Genomic DNA, 13,752 nt, shown 5'->3' on the forward strand with positions numbered 1-13,752 from the left:
GGGGACTTTGGCCAGACTGCATCAGCAGTTTACAAACAATCGAAGGAAACTTATTTAAAGATGCCCCCTCCGCCCAATTCCCAGTAAACAGGCCAGACCACTTCACAGTAATCTCGTGAGTGGGTTCTTTAACGTCCCCTGCCTAACCAAATTATCTAATTAATAGATGCAGGAGACGGGATAGATGCAGGATGTCCTTGCTATAAACTGGTTTGTGTCTTTTTTTTTTTTTTTTCAGGACAAAAAGATTGCAGCTAATTTGTTTTAGAGTTATCTAAGTGCATAAGCTCACCCAATTTGTTCCACAATTTCCCTGGCTTGTCTGATGATGTTAGCACCAGTGTGACAAACAATACCAGCCATCTCCATTGAATACCATCGAGCCCTGAAAAGAACGGGTAATGTTATATTCAATTTGAATTATTTGTTTCAGTTGTTTGGTGGAAAACCTGTAAACTAGCTTCTAGCTAAGTGTTTTTCCACGTTAAAAACTGTTTATTATTTTTATTATTATTTTATTTATTAATGAGTTACTGGAGGAAAAAATTGATAAGTATACTTAATAATCTAATAATAATCTGATAATAATCTAATAATAATCTTAATAATCTATAGATTATTGGCATAAAATTTGTTGATAGTTAATAAGGAGGAAGCTTGAACTATAACTAAACACACATTGAAGTAATCCTGTTGTTTGAGTACAGAGTGTAAAATATGTTGTAGTTCAATTTTATCCTTGGTTCAAATTTTATTTTCCTTTGTTCTCGGTCATGTTAATGTATGATAATGAGTTTGAAACAAAGGAAAATAAAATTTGAACCAAGGATAAAATTGAACTATAACATATACACTGTATAAATTGGCCAGCTGTTAACAACATAACTACAAGACAGGCTTATTATTTCAATTTTACTTTTTTGTATACAACCACACAGTGTGAGGACGTTTCTCACATTTACTCATTATCTATCATGGATTATATATTAATAAGCTAAGTAACACATGCACTTTTGATTGCAGAAACTGCCATTCATTTCTTATAGTATTTTTCTTACCCTTTTCTCATGACATAACCATAAAATGAATTCAAGATACATTTGTGGGCCAGCTGAAGAGAATCATACAAAACCTCCTTGCTTTTACAACTGAAAAACAAATGAAAATAACTGATACTCTACCTGTACAGTGTACCTGTATCACACTACCTAAACAACTTTACCCAATTAAGTTACAAATTATGTGATTGATGAAATAAACAACCCCACCAACCATTTACTTTTTTTAAGAGAAGGCCAGTCCTGATTCTACAGCAATAACTATACTGTATTTTTAACAACTGACTCAAGACAGCTGGTTCACTAACTTAGAGCAGACTCCCTCAACACTGATGTCAACAGTGCCACCATACAAACAATTTATTCACAACATTTACACCTCAAATGAACCAAGTAGAATAACCTAGCATCACCTACAGATTGAAAATGAGTAATTACAACCAATTTATGCCACTTGAGTTTTAAAGTCAATAATATCACCACTAAACTGAATCAGTTTAGATAGACCACTTTCATAAATGGCTGCCGGATTAATATTCTTTTGTTTAAATTTAAATTAGCCCTACTGGCCTCGTTCTCCAGTACAAATTCAAAAGAATACATTATCTCAAGGGAAGCCAGTAGGGCTAATTTAAATTTAAACAAAAGAATATTTATACAGCAGCCATTTATGAAAGTGGTCTATGAGCTGGACTTTGGAAACACAACAAACAACTATAGACTTGACTCAGAGGATGACTTCTGCTTAGGTTGTGCAAACTTCAGTCACTACTACCAAAAACAGTCCTTCCCAGGTGTTATAATGTTCGGGGTGCCCGTGAAGTCATTCAGGGGTCCCTAAGGGGATCCCCAAAGGTTTCAATATTACAACACCAGGACTACCCTCACCCAGACGATTAGTCTGCACAATCGCATGTTAATTACCTCTGCCCCAATATGAGTTCAAACCTTGATCTGTCTCCTAAACTTGTCTTAAAAATTTCCACTGTCTTCATTTCTGTTTGTCTGCAAAAATTGATGGTTTATTTATACCTTTTGATTTCTTCAGGATCACCACTTTGCATTGCAGCACCAAGTTTACGTTTCCAAGCCTTCGAAGAAAACAATGTTAAGTGTCCATGGTCAGAATCAGGGGGGAAAATTTTGTTCCAACTCATGTGATTCTTAGTTATTCTTTTCACACCCAGAGGTGACAAAAAAGTGAATTTCTCCTCACAAATCAATGCACTTCTTTATTAAAAGGAGACGAGAAGAAAGAAAACAATCAACTTCAAAATACCGATATCATTGGAACTAAAATCATGTCAGATGTGTGATCAACAGACAATGCAGAAAATTTACATTTTGATATTAATTAAGAGTGTAAGGGTAAGAATAACACAAGCTGTGAACAACTCAAATCATTTATTGTGATCCGAAACGTTTTCATAAAAATGTGTCCTTTACATCAAGATTCCACTTCTTGTAATTGTAGCTGTGGGTCAGTACGACACTCCTGACACCATATGATGTACTGGACCACAAATCAGACAGATTACAACCAGAACAAACAGTTTATAATCAAAAAAATGAACAATAAAACTGACCCACAAATTCTGTGTTTAGTGTTCCGAAGCCTACTGGAATATATCACACAACAATCACCACCTCAATCCATACTTTATACTGTACAAGAGCATAAATACCAGAAAAGCATCAAACTCTAGTGCTGAACTATTGTGATCTTTCAGGGCTATTAATATACCTTTAAAAGCCCTTTGAATTCATAACGCCTGTCACGGAAGGCTCGCACAGTGTCCACGTAAAATGAATTCTCCCGTTGGCAAATCATAGTGTTTCTGATTTCTTGCTTGCTTACACGCACTCTCTTGTAAGCTTTGTGACAGTAATCTGAAAGCAAACATGGAACAAATTAGGAGAAAACAACTGACATTACATCTTCCATTAAATGAGAGCTTGCTAAAATTGATATACAGCTCTCTAACACTACAGCCAGCATCCCTGCTCAATCAAAATATAAAGGATCTTGCATATACTTAAGGCATTTGCCGGCCAAGTATTGCTTTTAAAAAAATGCTGCAAACTGGCTGTGGTCTAAAATGGCAATAGATTGAGGAGCAGGTCTTTAGCAGTTGTCGCTTCAACTGCCAACTGCTATTGTTTTTTAGCTAAGTGTTATTGAGGCCATAGAGACTCTTCTTTCACATTCGCCATGGGTTAAGGGAAGGGTCTAGGAGAGAACTACCATTTCAGCAAAACAGTGGCTGATACTTCACACATACCATGCACCGACAGTCCACCGATAAAAGCACAAATGTTACACCTCCTACAACAACTGCTACTTTACTTTAGCACTGCACATCTAACCTTGTAGTCTCTTTTTTTCCATCTGAGCTTGTTCAGCAAGGGTCAAAGAATGGAACGATCTGGTGGGATCACCTGGATTAACACCAGGAATCTTTTCTACTTCAAGCTGCTGTTTGATGGTTTGATATTCATTTCGAGTTGCTGGCACTGATAGGGAAAAAAATTCACATATAAGGAGTTAAAGAAATGAAGTGAATTCAATACAAAAGAAAATAGCCACTCAAGTAAGTGGATGCGGTTACAGTCAAAGGGCATATTCTCGTGCAAGCTACTACTTCCCATGGAAAAGCACAAGTAGTTTAAAATTACCTTGCAGTCATCAATTATCTTCCTAAGAGGCACTTCATAAGATTTTTTGCACCATATAGGGTTGTAATTTGACTTAGATTGTGCAAAGACTTCTAACTATGTTCCTCATTATTTTAACCTTTTAAAAGAAATAACAAAGTCTTTGTTATTTCTTGGTTTAATTGTAGCCGCAAATCTGTCATGGACTTGGGGCTTCTGGTCAGTGCATGAAAGAATGTGAATATGTCAAAGATGGTCTGCATTGTAATATCCAAAAAATCTAGACTAGTTGAGGGGGAGAAGCCAGAACAGGTTGACCATGTAACACCCCCACTACACAAGGTTTGAGATCAGATTATGATAGCTTGATACCCAGAGATTATTGCTTCATTAATTGTAGGGATTGCGGGGTCAGTGAGTTGCTATTAAGGGCAGTCAAGTGCTCTTGGAAGTACCAATATTTAAGTGCTCAGGAACTTTCCAGCAATACATCTGCAACTACTCAGCCAAATAAAGTACACTTTGGAAGTTAAGGGTGATGTATTTTTGGAAGTTACTGGACTTAATATGGGATAATGTTTTTGCTAAGGAAACCAAGAAACACATGATTTTGTGAACTGTAGTTACAAATGCTGAAAAGTGTAAATGGCATATGTTAGTTGCTCAAAAAATACCTTTACCATTGATCTTGCCTTATATGCAAAAGCAGAAGAGGTCGGGAATGTTATGATTTGTTTGGGGATTACTTAATAATTTATAGTGTTGAATTATCTAACTGCAATGGCTAAGAAATTTCACAAAAGTGTTTAAGAAGATATGTTCAAAGAACCCAGTCTTTATGGCTTTTAATCAACAGTCATGCTGCTTGAAGGAAAGTCATTCATCCATAGAGTTAGAGCATAGAAGCTTTTGATGGAAGCTTTGCTGAAGTTGTAGTGGAAAGGTGAAGTTGAAGTGGAAAGCATTCTGTGCCTGGACCTCAAAGAAGAAGCAAGTTCTGATGCAATTAACATGAATTTCTGCACGTATAGGGAGGCATCAACCAGTGGAGAGAGGAAAGATACATATCTTTTGCTATGTAATACATTGAAAGACTTTTATCTCCTGTTCAGCAGATTTAAGATACAGAGTTTGTCATCACAATGTAAGTTTTGGGGATAGCTACATAAAAATGCTGCTGCTGCTTCTAAAGTTCTTCAGAGCAGAGCAAGAAAGACACTAGGAGATACATCTTGAGGCCACAGCTGAGATACATCCTCCTTATTACTCTAAAACAAATTACTCCTGTTGACTTCCAGTTTACATCATGGGCATGAGTCAACAGGAGGGTCTTTGGGCAGCAATCACCAGGCCAACTGGTCATTATCATTACTTTGTGTGTCAGTAGGAGAGTTGATGAGTTCTGATAAGAGCTCCTGATTGCAAGAAGTTTGTTGGTCAGTCTGGGAATTAATGAGCTCTAATAAGAACTCCTAATCCAAAGAGGTCTGTTGGTCAATCGGGGGAGTCAATGGGCTCCGATGAGAACTCCCTATCACAAGAATTTAGCTGATTATAATCACGGAGTCAATGAGCTCTGATAAGAACTCCTAATCTCAAGTAGTTTGTTTGCTGATCAAGGAGTCAATGAGCTCTGATGAGAGCTCTTGATCCCAAGAAGTTTGTTGGTCAATCTAGGGAGTCAATGAGCTCTGTTAAGGGCTCCCGATTATAAGGAGTTTGTTTATTGAGCAAGGAGTCAATGATCGAGCTCTGATAAGAACTTCTGATCCCAAGAAGTTTGTTGGTCACTTGGGACAGTCAGTGAGCCTAATTGATAACAGCTTCGATGTGTAAAAAGTTGGTTGGTTGATCAGAGTCAATGAGCTCTGATAAGAACTCCTGATCACAAGAAGTTTGATGGTTGATCAGGGTGTCAATGAGCTCTGATTAGAACTTCTGACCACAAGAAGTATGTTGGTCAATTGGGGGAGTCAATGAGCTCTGATAAGTATTTCTGATCACAAGATGTTTGTTGGTTGATCAGGGAATCTCAGCTTTGATAAGAACTCCTGATCACAAGAAGTTTTTTGGTCAATCTTGGAATCAATGAGCTCTAATAAGAACTCCTAATCCAAAGAGGTCCATTGGTCAATCAGGGAAGTCAATGGGCTCTTAATATGAGAACTCCCTATGACAAGAATTTAGTTGATTAAACTGATCACAGAGTCAATGAGCTCTGATAAGAACTCCTAATCTCAAGTAGTTTGTTGGTTGATCAGGGAGTCAATGAGCTCTGATAAGAACTTCTGATCCCAAGAAGTTTGTTGGTCACTTGGGAGAGTCAATGAGCCCTGATAAGAGTTTCCAATTGTAAAAAGTTGATTGATTGATCAGAGTCAATGAGCTCTGATAAGAGCTCCTGATCCATCAAGATTTGTTGATCTATCGGGGGAGTCAATAAGCTTTCATTGATAAGAGTTCCCTATTACAAGATTTTTGCTGGTTGACCAGGGAATCAATGAGCTCTGATAAGAACTCCTGATCACAAGAAGTTTGATGGTTGATCAGGGTGTCAATGAGCTCTGAGTAGAACTCCTGATCTCTAGAAGTATGTTGGTCAATTGGGGGAGTTAATCAGAGCTCTGATAAGTATTTCTAATCACAAGATGTTTGTTGGTTGATCAGGGAATCTCAGCTTTGATGAGAACTGATCACAAGAAGTTTGTTGGTTGATCAAGGAGTCAATGATCAGAGCTTGAGCTCTGATAAGAGCTCCTGATCCCAAAAATATTTTTGGTCAATCAAGGAAGTTAACAAGCTCTTAGTAGAGCTCCCAATTGTAAGGAGTCTGTTAATTGTTTAGTGGGGGTCAATGAGCTCTGATAAGAGCTTCTGATCCCAGGTGGTTTGTTGGTTGATTGGGAGAATCAATTAGCTCCAATAAGAACTCCCCGTCACAAGAAGTTGGTTGGTTGATCAAGGGAGTCAATGGGCTCTGATAAGAGCCCCTGCTACCAAGAAGTTTGTTGGTCAATTGGGGGGTCAATTGGGGAGTCAATGAGCTCTGATAAGAGCTCCTGAGTGCAAGAAGTTTTTTTAGTTGATTGCGGAGTCAATGAGCTCTCATAAGAGCTACTGAATGCAAGATGTTTGTTGGTTGATTGGGGCACCAATGAGCTCTGATGAGAGCTCCCTATCACAAGAAGTTTGTCATTGTCATGCCAGCCCCCTCGAAAATAGAAAAAGTTTGTTTCTAATTTTAGCAAAACCAACTTGACAATTTTCGTTGGTGGCACTTGGTAATAGATTGCAAAGAGGGCTTAATCCTCGTGAGATGTTGGTGCCAAGATAGCTAAGGACATAGTATCAGTGACACAAAATGGAGAAGACCCTATCCACCATCTCCCAATAAAATCCCAGGATGAGGAAGCAGACAAATGAATGTTTCTCCATGCTGAAGACTGCTCTCATGATCATGGCAGAATTGTAATTCAGTCACCTGATACTGATGTAGCTTTCCTTTGTATCTCTATATATCATTATTTGAGATGTGACCAACCATGGTTCTGCACTGGGGCAAAAGACATAATTTTTGCTCTGCTATCTTACGCGTATAATACATCAGTCTTCTCATAGATAAGCTTAGACAAGAGCTTTGCCTGCTTCTAACAGCATACTGCACTGTTACAAGGATTGAAATCACAGGTGACTTTTGCCAGACTGGTGAAAGAAAGACTTGGAAGGCTCTTGCGAATAACCAACGTTCGTACTCACACTTACAGGACTTTAGAGAACAAGTATCAACGAGTTACTCAATCTCCTGAGACTTTCATAAACTAACTTTACACTCCTGCATGCAAGGCTGGTACAACAGCAATGACATCAGGTATGATGGGAATAATTTCACATATTTCATTGACTATCTTGTCATGTGCCTTCAAGATAGGAGATTGGAAATTGGTTGGTTGCTAGAACTTCAACACCTTTACCAACCTTACCTCAGAAATTGAGTATTTCTCAATTGTTTTTTTTTTCAAATAAATTTGTCAGATAGGCTTTGTATTTTTCAAGCCAACAATATCTGCCATTTTTCTCATTTTCAGTATATATTATGAAAGTTAACAACAAAACATTAATAATTGACCCAGAGTGGTTATGACTGTTCTCTTTTAACACAAATAATTTTTATTTTCACAAAATCCTCTTATTGGGGTTTCCTTAGCAAACATTACCATGGTAAAAAATTGAACCAACCCCAATTAAACCCCAATGAGTAACTGCAAAAGTTACTTCCCTCCCCCTCCCCAAAATATTTTTTTTACTCAGTAGAGCAGTTCTGGAGATATTGCTAAACATGATCCTGAACCCATACAAGTCATGTTGGTACTTCCAAAAGCATCACCACCCCTCCTTAAAAAAATAATCAGTGTGTTATCAGCAAATCAGCAAATCACCAACCCTGTAAGTTTTCACTATGCCTGGCTGAATGATGATCTCAAAGTATCATCCTGTCATGGTCCGATCTCAAACCCTCTATGCAGTGGGGGTGCTACAAAGTGCCTTTTTAGGCCTTTTTTTGAAATCTCTTCCTTGACTCTACACTGAATTTTATTTTGCTCGTGTTTTCAAATCTATTACAATGTTTATTTTTCCTATCAAACTTCTCTTCTCATTTTTAATTCATCTTTTTAATATGTACCCTAGAATATTTTTTGTTCTGATCCTTGTTTATTTCATCACTCTACTCACTACTGCATTACTCTGTATAGTAGTACCCCCCCCCCACTTTTACTCTTGAATGAATATTTCCATTGTAACACAATGATCTTTGTTTAGAGTTTTCTCCTCTTAAACTTCTACCTTGAAACAATGGACCTCAAATGTATTATTTGCAAATGTATAACTACAGGTTTCCTTTTCTTAATGATAGGAATAATAGATATGAGGCAAACAATTCAACAAATGAATAAAGGCTGATAGTTTCGAAACAAACTGTTTGGGGCTGCGTCGGTGGGGGTAACGAAATAATTTGGATATATCAACAAAGTTTCATTTTGGAGGAAAAGGACATGCTAACTCTCATGCACTTAAAGTAGATGTTGACATGAGAATTATATCAATTAACCAATGGACTTTCACGGTTCCCTTAGCTCATTTTTCTCACCAGATCATAAACAATTCAGCTATTCACAATGGTGGACTGCTGTGTTTGCACCTCAACTCTTATTAACTTTTTTTGTTCATCAATGCTTAGTATAGATTCAAAAAGAATTTTTACAATAAATATTCACCTCTTAAAGGCCAAGATAGATTGAGAGAACTAGATGTATTAGACAAATACATGGCACTTATCGATGAAAGACTGTCTGTAACCTATGAATTTTCATCAGTCATCCCAAATTACAGACTTACTTACCCTGTATGATAACAATGTAGATTTCAGGTGCTTAGCAACTGAATCCACAAAAAGAGCCTTCAAGTTCATTGAATACAACATAAAACAAATGGGCTCAATTAAGGGAGCTAGAATGCAAGAAGGCTGCAATGATGCTCCCAAGAAACTTATATCAGTTTGCCAACAACCTGAGTGAACTGGCTGCAAACTGAACCCTTTAACATCTGAGAGTGATAAGCAAAAAATTTCAACCAAAAATATCCCTGAATCAAATATAAAGGTAATTAAGGTCATAAAAATAAAGCTAAGTACCACAAGTTCAAGGAGCTCTTGATTGTTAGACAAATTCTCCATGTGTAGTAAGTACAAATTTAAAGGATATGTATAGAGAACATTATGGAGAACTTGCATACAGATGTTAACAAGGCGTAAAGGGTTAAGAGAGTGTGCTGACAACTTGTATGAGTTGACAGTCAACCAAGGTTAACGTGAGTTTTTTAACATCTTACTAGTGTGCGGACAAGTAAAGAGAATGCGCACGCTAACAGTTTAATAAGTTTACCTGCAGCTTAGGCGAGTTTACTAAAACTTTGGTTTGCAAAGTTAGATTATTTTATTAATTTTGCTTGAAGCAGGAAAGGTGAGCAAAGGGGCAAATGAAGGACAGTAATCTGCAGCTAGCAGACAAAAACCCATAAAAAAGCTTTCTCTTTTCATGAAATAAGAATTAATTCTTACTAAAATCGCCTCTCCAAGTCCAATTCATGACTCTCTGGCATCTTGCTCCTGGTTTGTTGAAGTCACATGCAGCGCAAGTTGCCTCATCAACCATAGCAGACGGCTATAGTAATGCAAAAAGAACACCAAAATAAATTATCTTCAACATGTACAGAGCAGAGATAAGAAAATTGTGGTGGTTATAACAGTGTACTACAAAATATCATGTCTCCTTCAAATGAATGGTAATTAGGGATGACATTAAGGATGAATTGTGACGGGTTTTACCAAACGTGCCCCACATCCTATTGTTCCTAAGCTGTTACCTGGAGTCTGTTGGTGAGTATAATGTTAGGGTACATGGCACCCACATCAAGATGATAGATTAAAGGGTTCTCCAGTCTAGCAGGTGTGTCTCGCAAACTTGCCAACCTGTCTTTGATCTCAGCACAAACCTTTCAAGAAACAAAAGTAAAGTAATTAATGATGCTCTATCTAAAGAACAGCAAGGCTTTTGGGCACAATATCATAAGGCAGAGAATCAAAGGTAGATTGTCAGTGTGAAGAGCCATTGTTAACCCTTCCCACCCTAAAATCAGTATTATTTTCTCCATACTGTTCTCTATACATTTCCTAAGGTGCTGACAAGGAGAATTTGTTTAACAATCAAGAGTTTCCCTAATTGGTGATGATTTCTTTCATTCTGAGGACCTGAATAATTATGTGATACTACAGGGAGAATTTAGATCCTTGTCACTCTTACAGGTCAAAGGGTGAGATGAAAGCACAAAGGAGGCTGAGGTATCTTAAAGGTACACTAGCTACCAGGGCCCTGTCATCCTAGTGATAGAGACAACAGACAACTGCTAGGAGCTGTGTATTGTAGTTTAACTGGTCATGTGTACTTATAAGGCATCTGCTAGACAAGTCACAGCTGACTGATGCTATCAGTCAACTGCCCATTGCCAATGTTATTTAAGTTGGTAGACCATCGATCACCATTATCGGCCAACTGCTTGACCATTAAGTTGCCGTCAATAATCAGCAGCATATCGGCCAAGTGTCAGTGGTATATTGGTGGACTCATGTTGAGGTACATGTGTAGTTGCTTTGCTGGAATGGCAGCCATCTCCTGATCCCTTACCCATAAGGAGTGCAAAAGAAGAGTCTCCATCACCTATTACAAGTTTTACAAGTTTTACAAGTTTATTAGGTCTTCCAAAACAACTACTTACAATAAACACCACCTGCAAATAGCGAGCTTATCTAGGCGGGCGATGTTAAGGACAAACAAACACAAATTACCAATTGAAGGCGTTAAAAAAAGTCAATTTTAATTCATTATTTGTCAAAAGAGGAAAAAAAAGTGATAAAAAGTGAAGACAAATATTATAATTTATGATTGAATTGTAATTAAGATGCCTTTTTCATTTCAGAAACAAGAGTGCTAGTGTCAGCATAACTGTCCAGAGTTTCTAGAGTTTCAAATAGTAATGCTTGAATTTTCTTTTTGAACATGTGCTTAGGTAGTTTCCGATAGTTTTCGGGAATGCTGTTCCAAATTTTAGCACCACCAATGGAAAAAGAGTTTTTATGATGATTGAGCCTAGAATGATTAATTATAGTAGTTAACAGAAGATGATGAGCGAGTATTATACTGATGTATGTCTTGTGTAGAAATAAATAGATTACAGATATTTTGAGGTGCAGAGTTAGAGGTTATATCAAACATAAAGATTGATGAAAGTTTGAAGTAGAGCATTGAGATTGGCAGAATGTTAGATTGGGCAAAATATGGAATCACATGCGTTCTGAAAGTCAGAAAATTGATGAGGCGAACGGCTCTCTTTTGGAGTATAAGAATTTTTTCTAAATGAGATTTGGAAGCTTGGCCCCAGGCAATGAGGCCGTAAGATATATAGAGAGAAATTAATGAACTGTAAATACTTAGAAGTGTTTTTAAAGGGACAAAGTGTCTTAGTCTTGAAATAATTCCAATATTTCTGCTGATTTTTAGAGAAATATATTTAATGTGGTGTTTTCAGGATAAATGTTGGTCAATTATTACCCCTAAGTATTTAACAATTATTCAACAAGCGCACGTTGGATATGAGATGACACATAGCCAACGAGGCACGTAGCGCCCAGTTGGCTACAATTATCTCATATCCAACAAGCGCCAGTGGAATAATTGTTTTATTAAAAACTCTCCCAAGAAATTATTATTTTGTAAGAAAAAACTGGATTTTTAGCTCCCTTTTGATTTTAAGCTGACGCGTACGCTTGTCATATTTGAAGATTATGGTATATTGGCTCATATACCATAATGGCTAAGCCAATAAAAAGTCTTGAATTGCATTATCCAGTGATCCAGTTTTTAATAATTAACATCATCCTTACGATCAAGATCAAAGAACGTTTTAGTGCGGCCATCATAGGCCTTTATGCAAATGTTAAAATTAATGCATTTTTGATATGGATGAAAAATTATATAGTTTGTTTTCTTAACATTTAAGGAGAGTTTATTTGTGATTAACCAGATGACAACTTTAATTAGTTCACGGTTGACAATAGTTTTGAGGGATTTTAGGTTTTTATCAGCGTATAAAAGGTTAGTGTCATCAGCAAAAAGGTAAAAGGTTAACTTGTCTGAGGCCATGTAGATACCATTTACATAAATAAGAAATAGTAGGGGGCCAAGTATTACCCATAGGGAGTGTGAAAGAAGAAGTCTCTATTGTCTACGCCCATATGTTGATAGGGCAAGAATACAGCTCAAACTGCCATCATTTTGAATACGTATCTGATGTAAGTCCTTGACAGAGATGAATGTTGCTGGCACTAAAGGTCAAGAATGGATGACAGCCACTGAAAGTCTCTTTAAAAGGGCTAGAGAAAATAAGTTCATATTTGTGTAGAGAAGATAGAAGTCATTGTAAGCTGTCAGTGTCATTAAAGTATTGGCAGCATCCTGACCCAAGTATTGTCTGACATACGTGTTGGCTGAGAGGGGACTGATGTTGGGTGACATAAGTCATCTGCTACCAGGTTGATATAATAATTGACACTCAGTTGACATGTTGACCGATTCTTGACCAACAGATGGGTTAAGTTAACACAATATGATTCATGCATGCTGTTAGGCACACACTTTGTAGGTTCCAAACAGACATTTCATGATTTTAACATGACACATCTCTAGTCATTACCAGGCCGAGCAAGTGACCTTGTTCGGCCATGTGTATGATGAATTTTGTTCTGAAAATTGTGAATGCGAATCATTTTCATCCTATCGATTTCGACGAACATTTTTCAGTTATTTTGAGAAGGAACTCTCAGATTGTTTGTAAGTGTTCGACATTTCGATTTATTTGAGCTTTGTATATTTTCATTTTGCTTTATTTTGCTTCGCGTTTGCAAGTTTCGATTGTGTAATTCTACTTTCAGAAACATAATTGTATGCCATTCATTTGATGAACTTGGATTAAAAGACTCTAAAATTAACCCGATCGATTCAGTGGCTACACACTTTTCTAATTTTTCTCCCCTTTAAACAACTTGGTCCAGCTGACATTTCCCACCCAGTCTATGGATCAAATTTGATTTTCACAGAACCAAAAATTTGGTTCAAATGAGTATACCAGGGCACTCATATACTTACCTCATCAAAATTTGTAACAGTGTCCATAGGAATATTTTCTTCCTCAACAATGGCATGTCGCATTGTACTTTCCACATTATCAATAAGCTTCTGGAATGCATCAGGAACCTAGCACATATATATAGAAGGGGCTGAATTTACTCTCACAACTGAAGCATGTTGACACTCCTAGTCTACAAAAGGGTATACCCAGGTGGAATCATATAATTTTTATGGAGAGACAACTCCGGCATAGATCATATGCACCCTAAGTAGCCCTTATTGGTATACACTTTTTGGCCATT

General features: G+C 37.2%; 1 protein-coding gene across 2 annotated transcripts in view; it reads right to left on the minus strand.

Annotated features, from left to right (window-relative positions):
• Positions 1–13,752, minus strand: part of LOC111336012 (DNA polymerase epsilon catalytic subunit A) — a 59,032-nt gene that overhangs the window by 31,770 nt on the left and 13,510 nt on the right. For both annotated transcript variants that reach the window (XM_088727137.1, XM_088727138.1), the window contains exons 20-27: positions 13,469–13,576; positions 10,134–10,262; positions 9,829–9,931; positions 3,426–3,572; positions 2,803–2,948; positions 2,091–2,149; positions 1,059–1,148; positions 293–385 (exon numbers count right to left, since the gene is read on the minus strand). In XM_088727137.1, coding sequence (XP_088583263.1) covers positions 293–385; positions 1,059–1,148; positions 2,091–2,149; positions 2,803–2,948; positions 3,426–3,572; positions 9,829–9,931; positions 10,134–10,262; positions 13,469–13,576 — 875 coding nt within the window. The remainder of the gene's footprint in view (positions 1–292; positions 386–1,058; positions 1,149–2,090; positions 2,150–2,802; positions 2,949–3,425; positions 3,573–9,828; positions 9,932–10,133; positions 10,263–13,468; positions 13,577–13,752) is intronic.

This window comes from Stylophora pistillata, chromosome 7 (genome assembly GCF_964205215.1).
Source record: "Stylophora pistillata chromosome 7, jaStyPist1.2, whole genome shotgun sequence".
In the NCBI taxonomy this organism is placed as follows: domain Eukaryota; kingdom Metazoa; phylum Cnidaria; class Anthozoa; order Scleractinia; family Pocilloporidae; genus Stylophora; species Stylophora pistillata.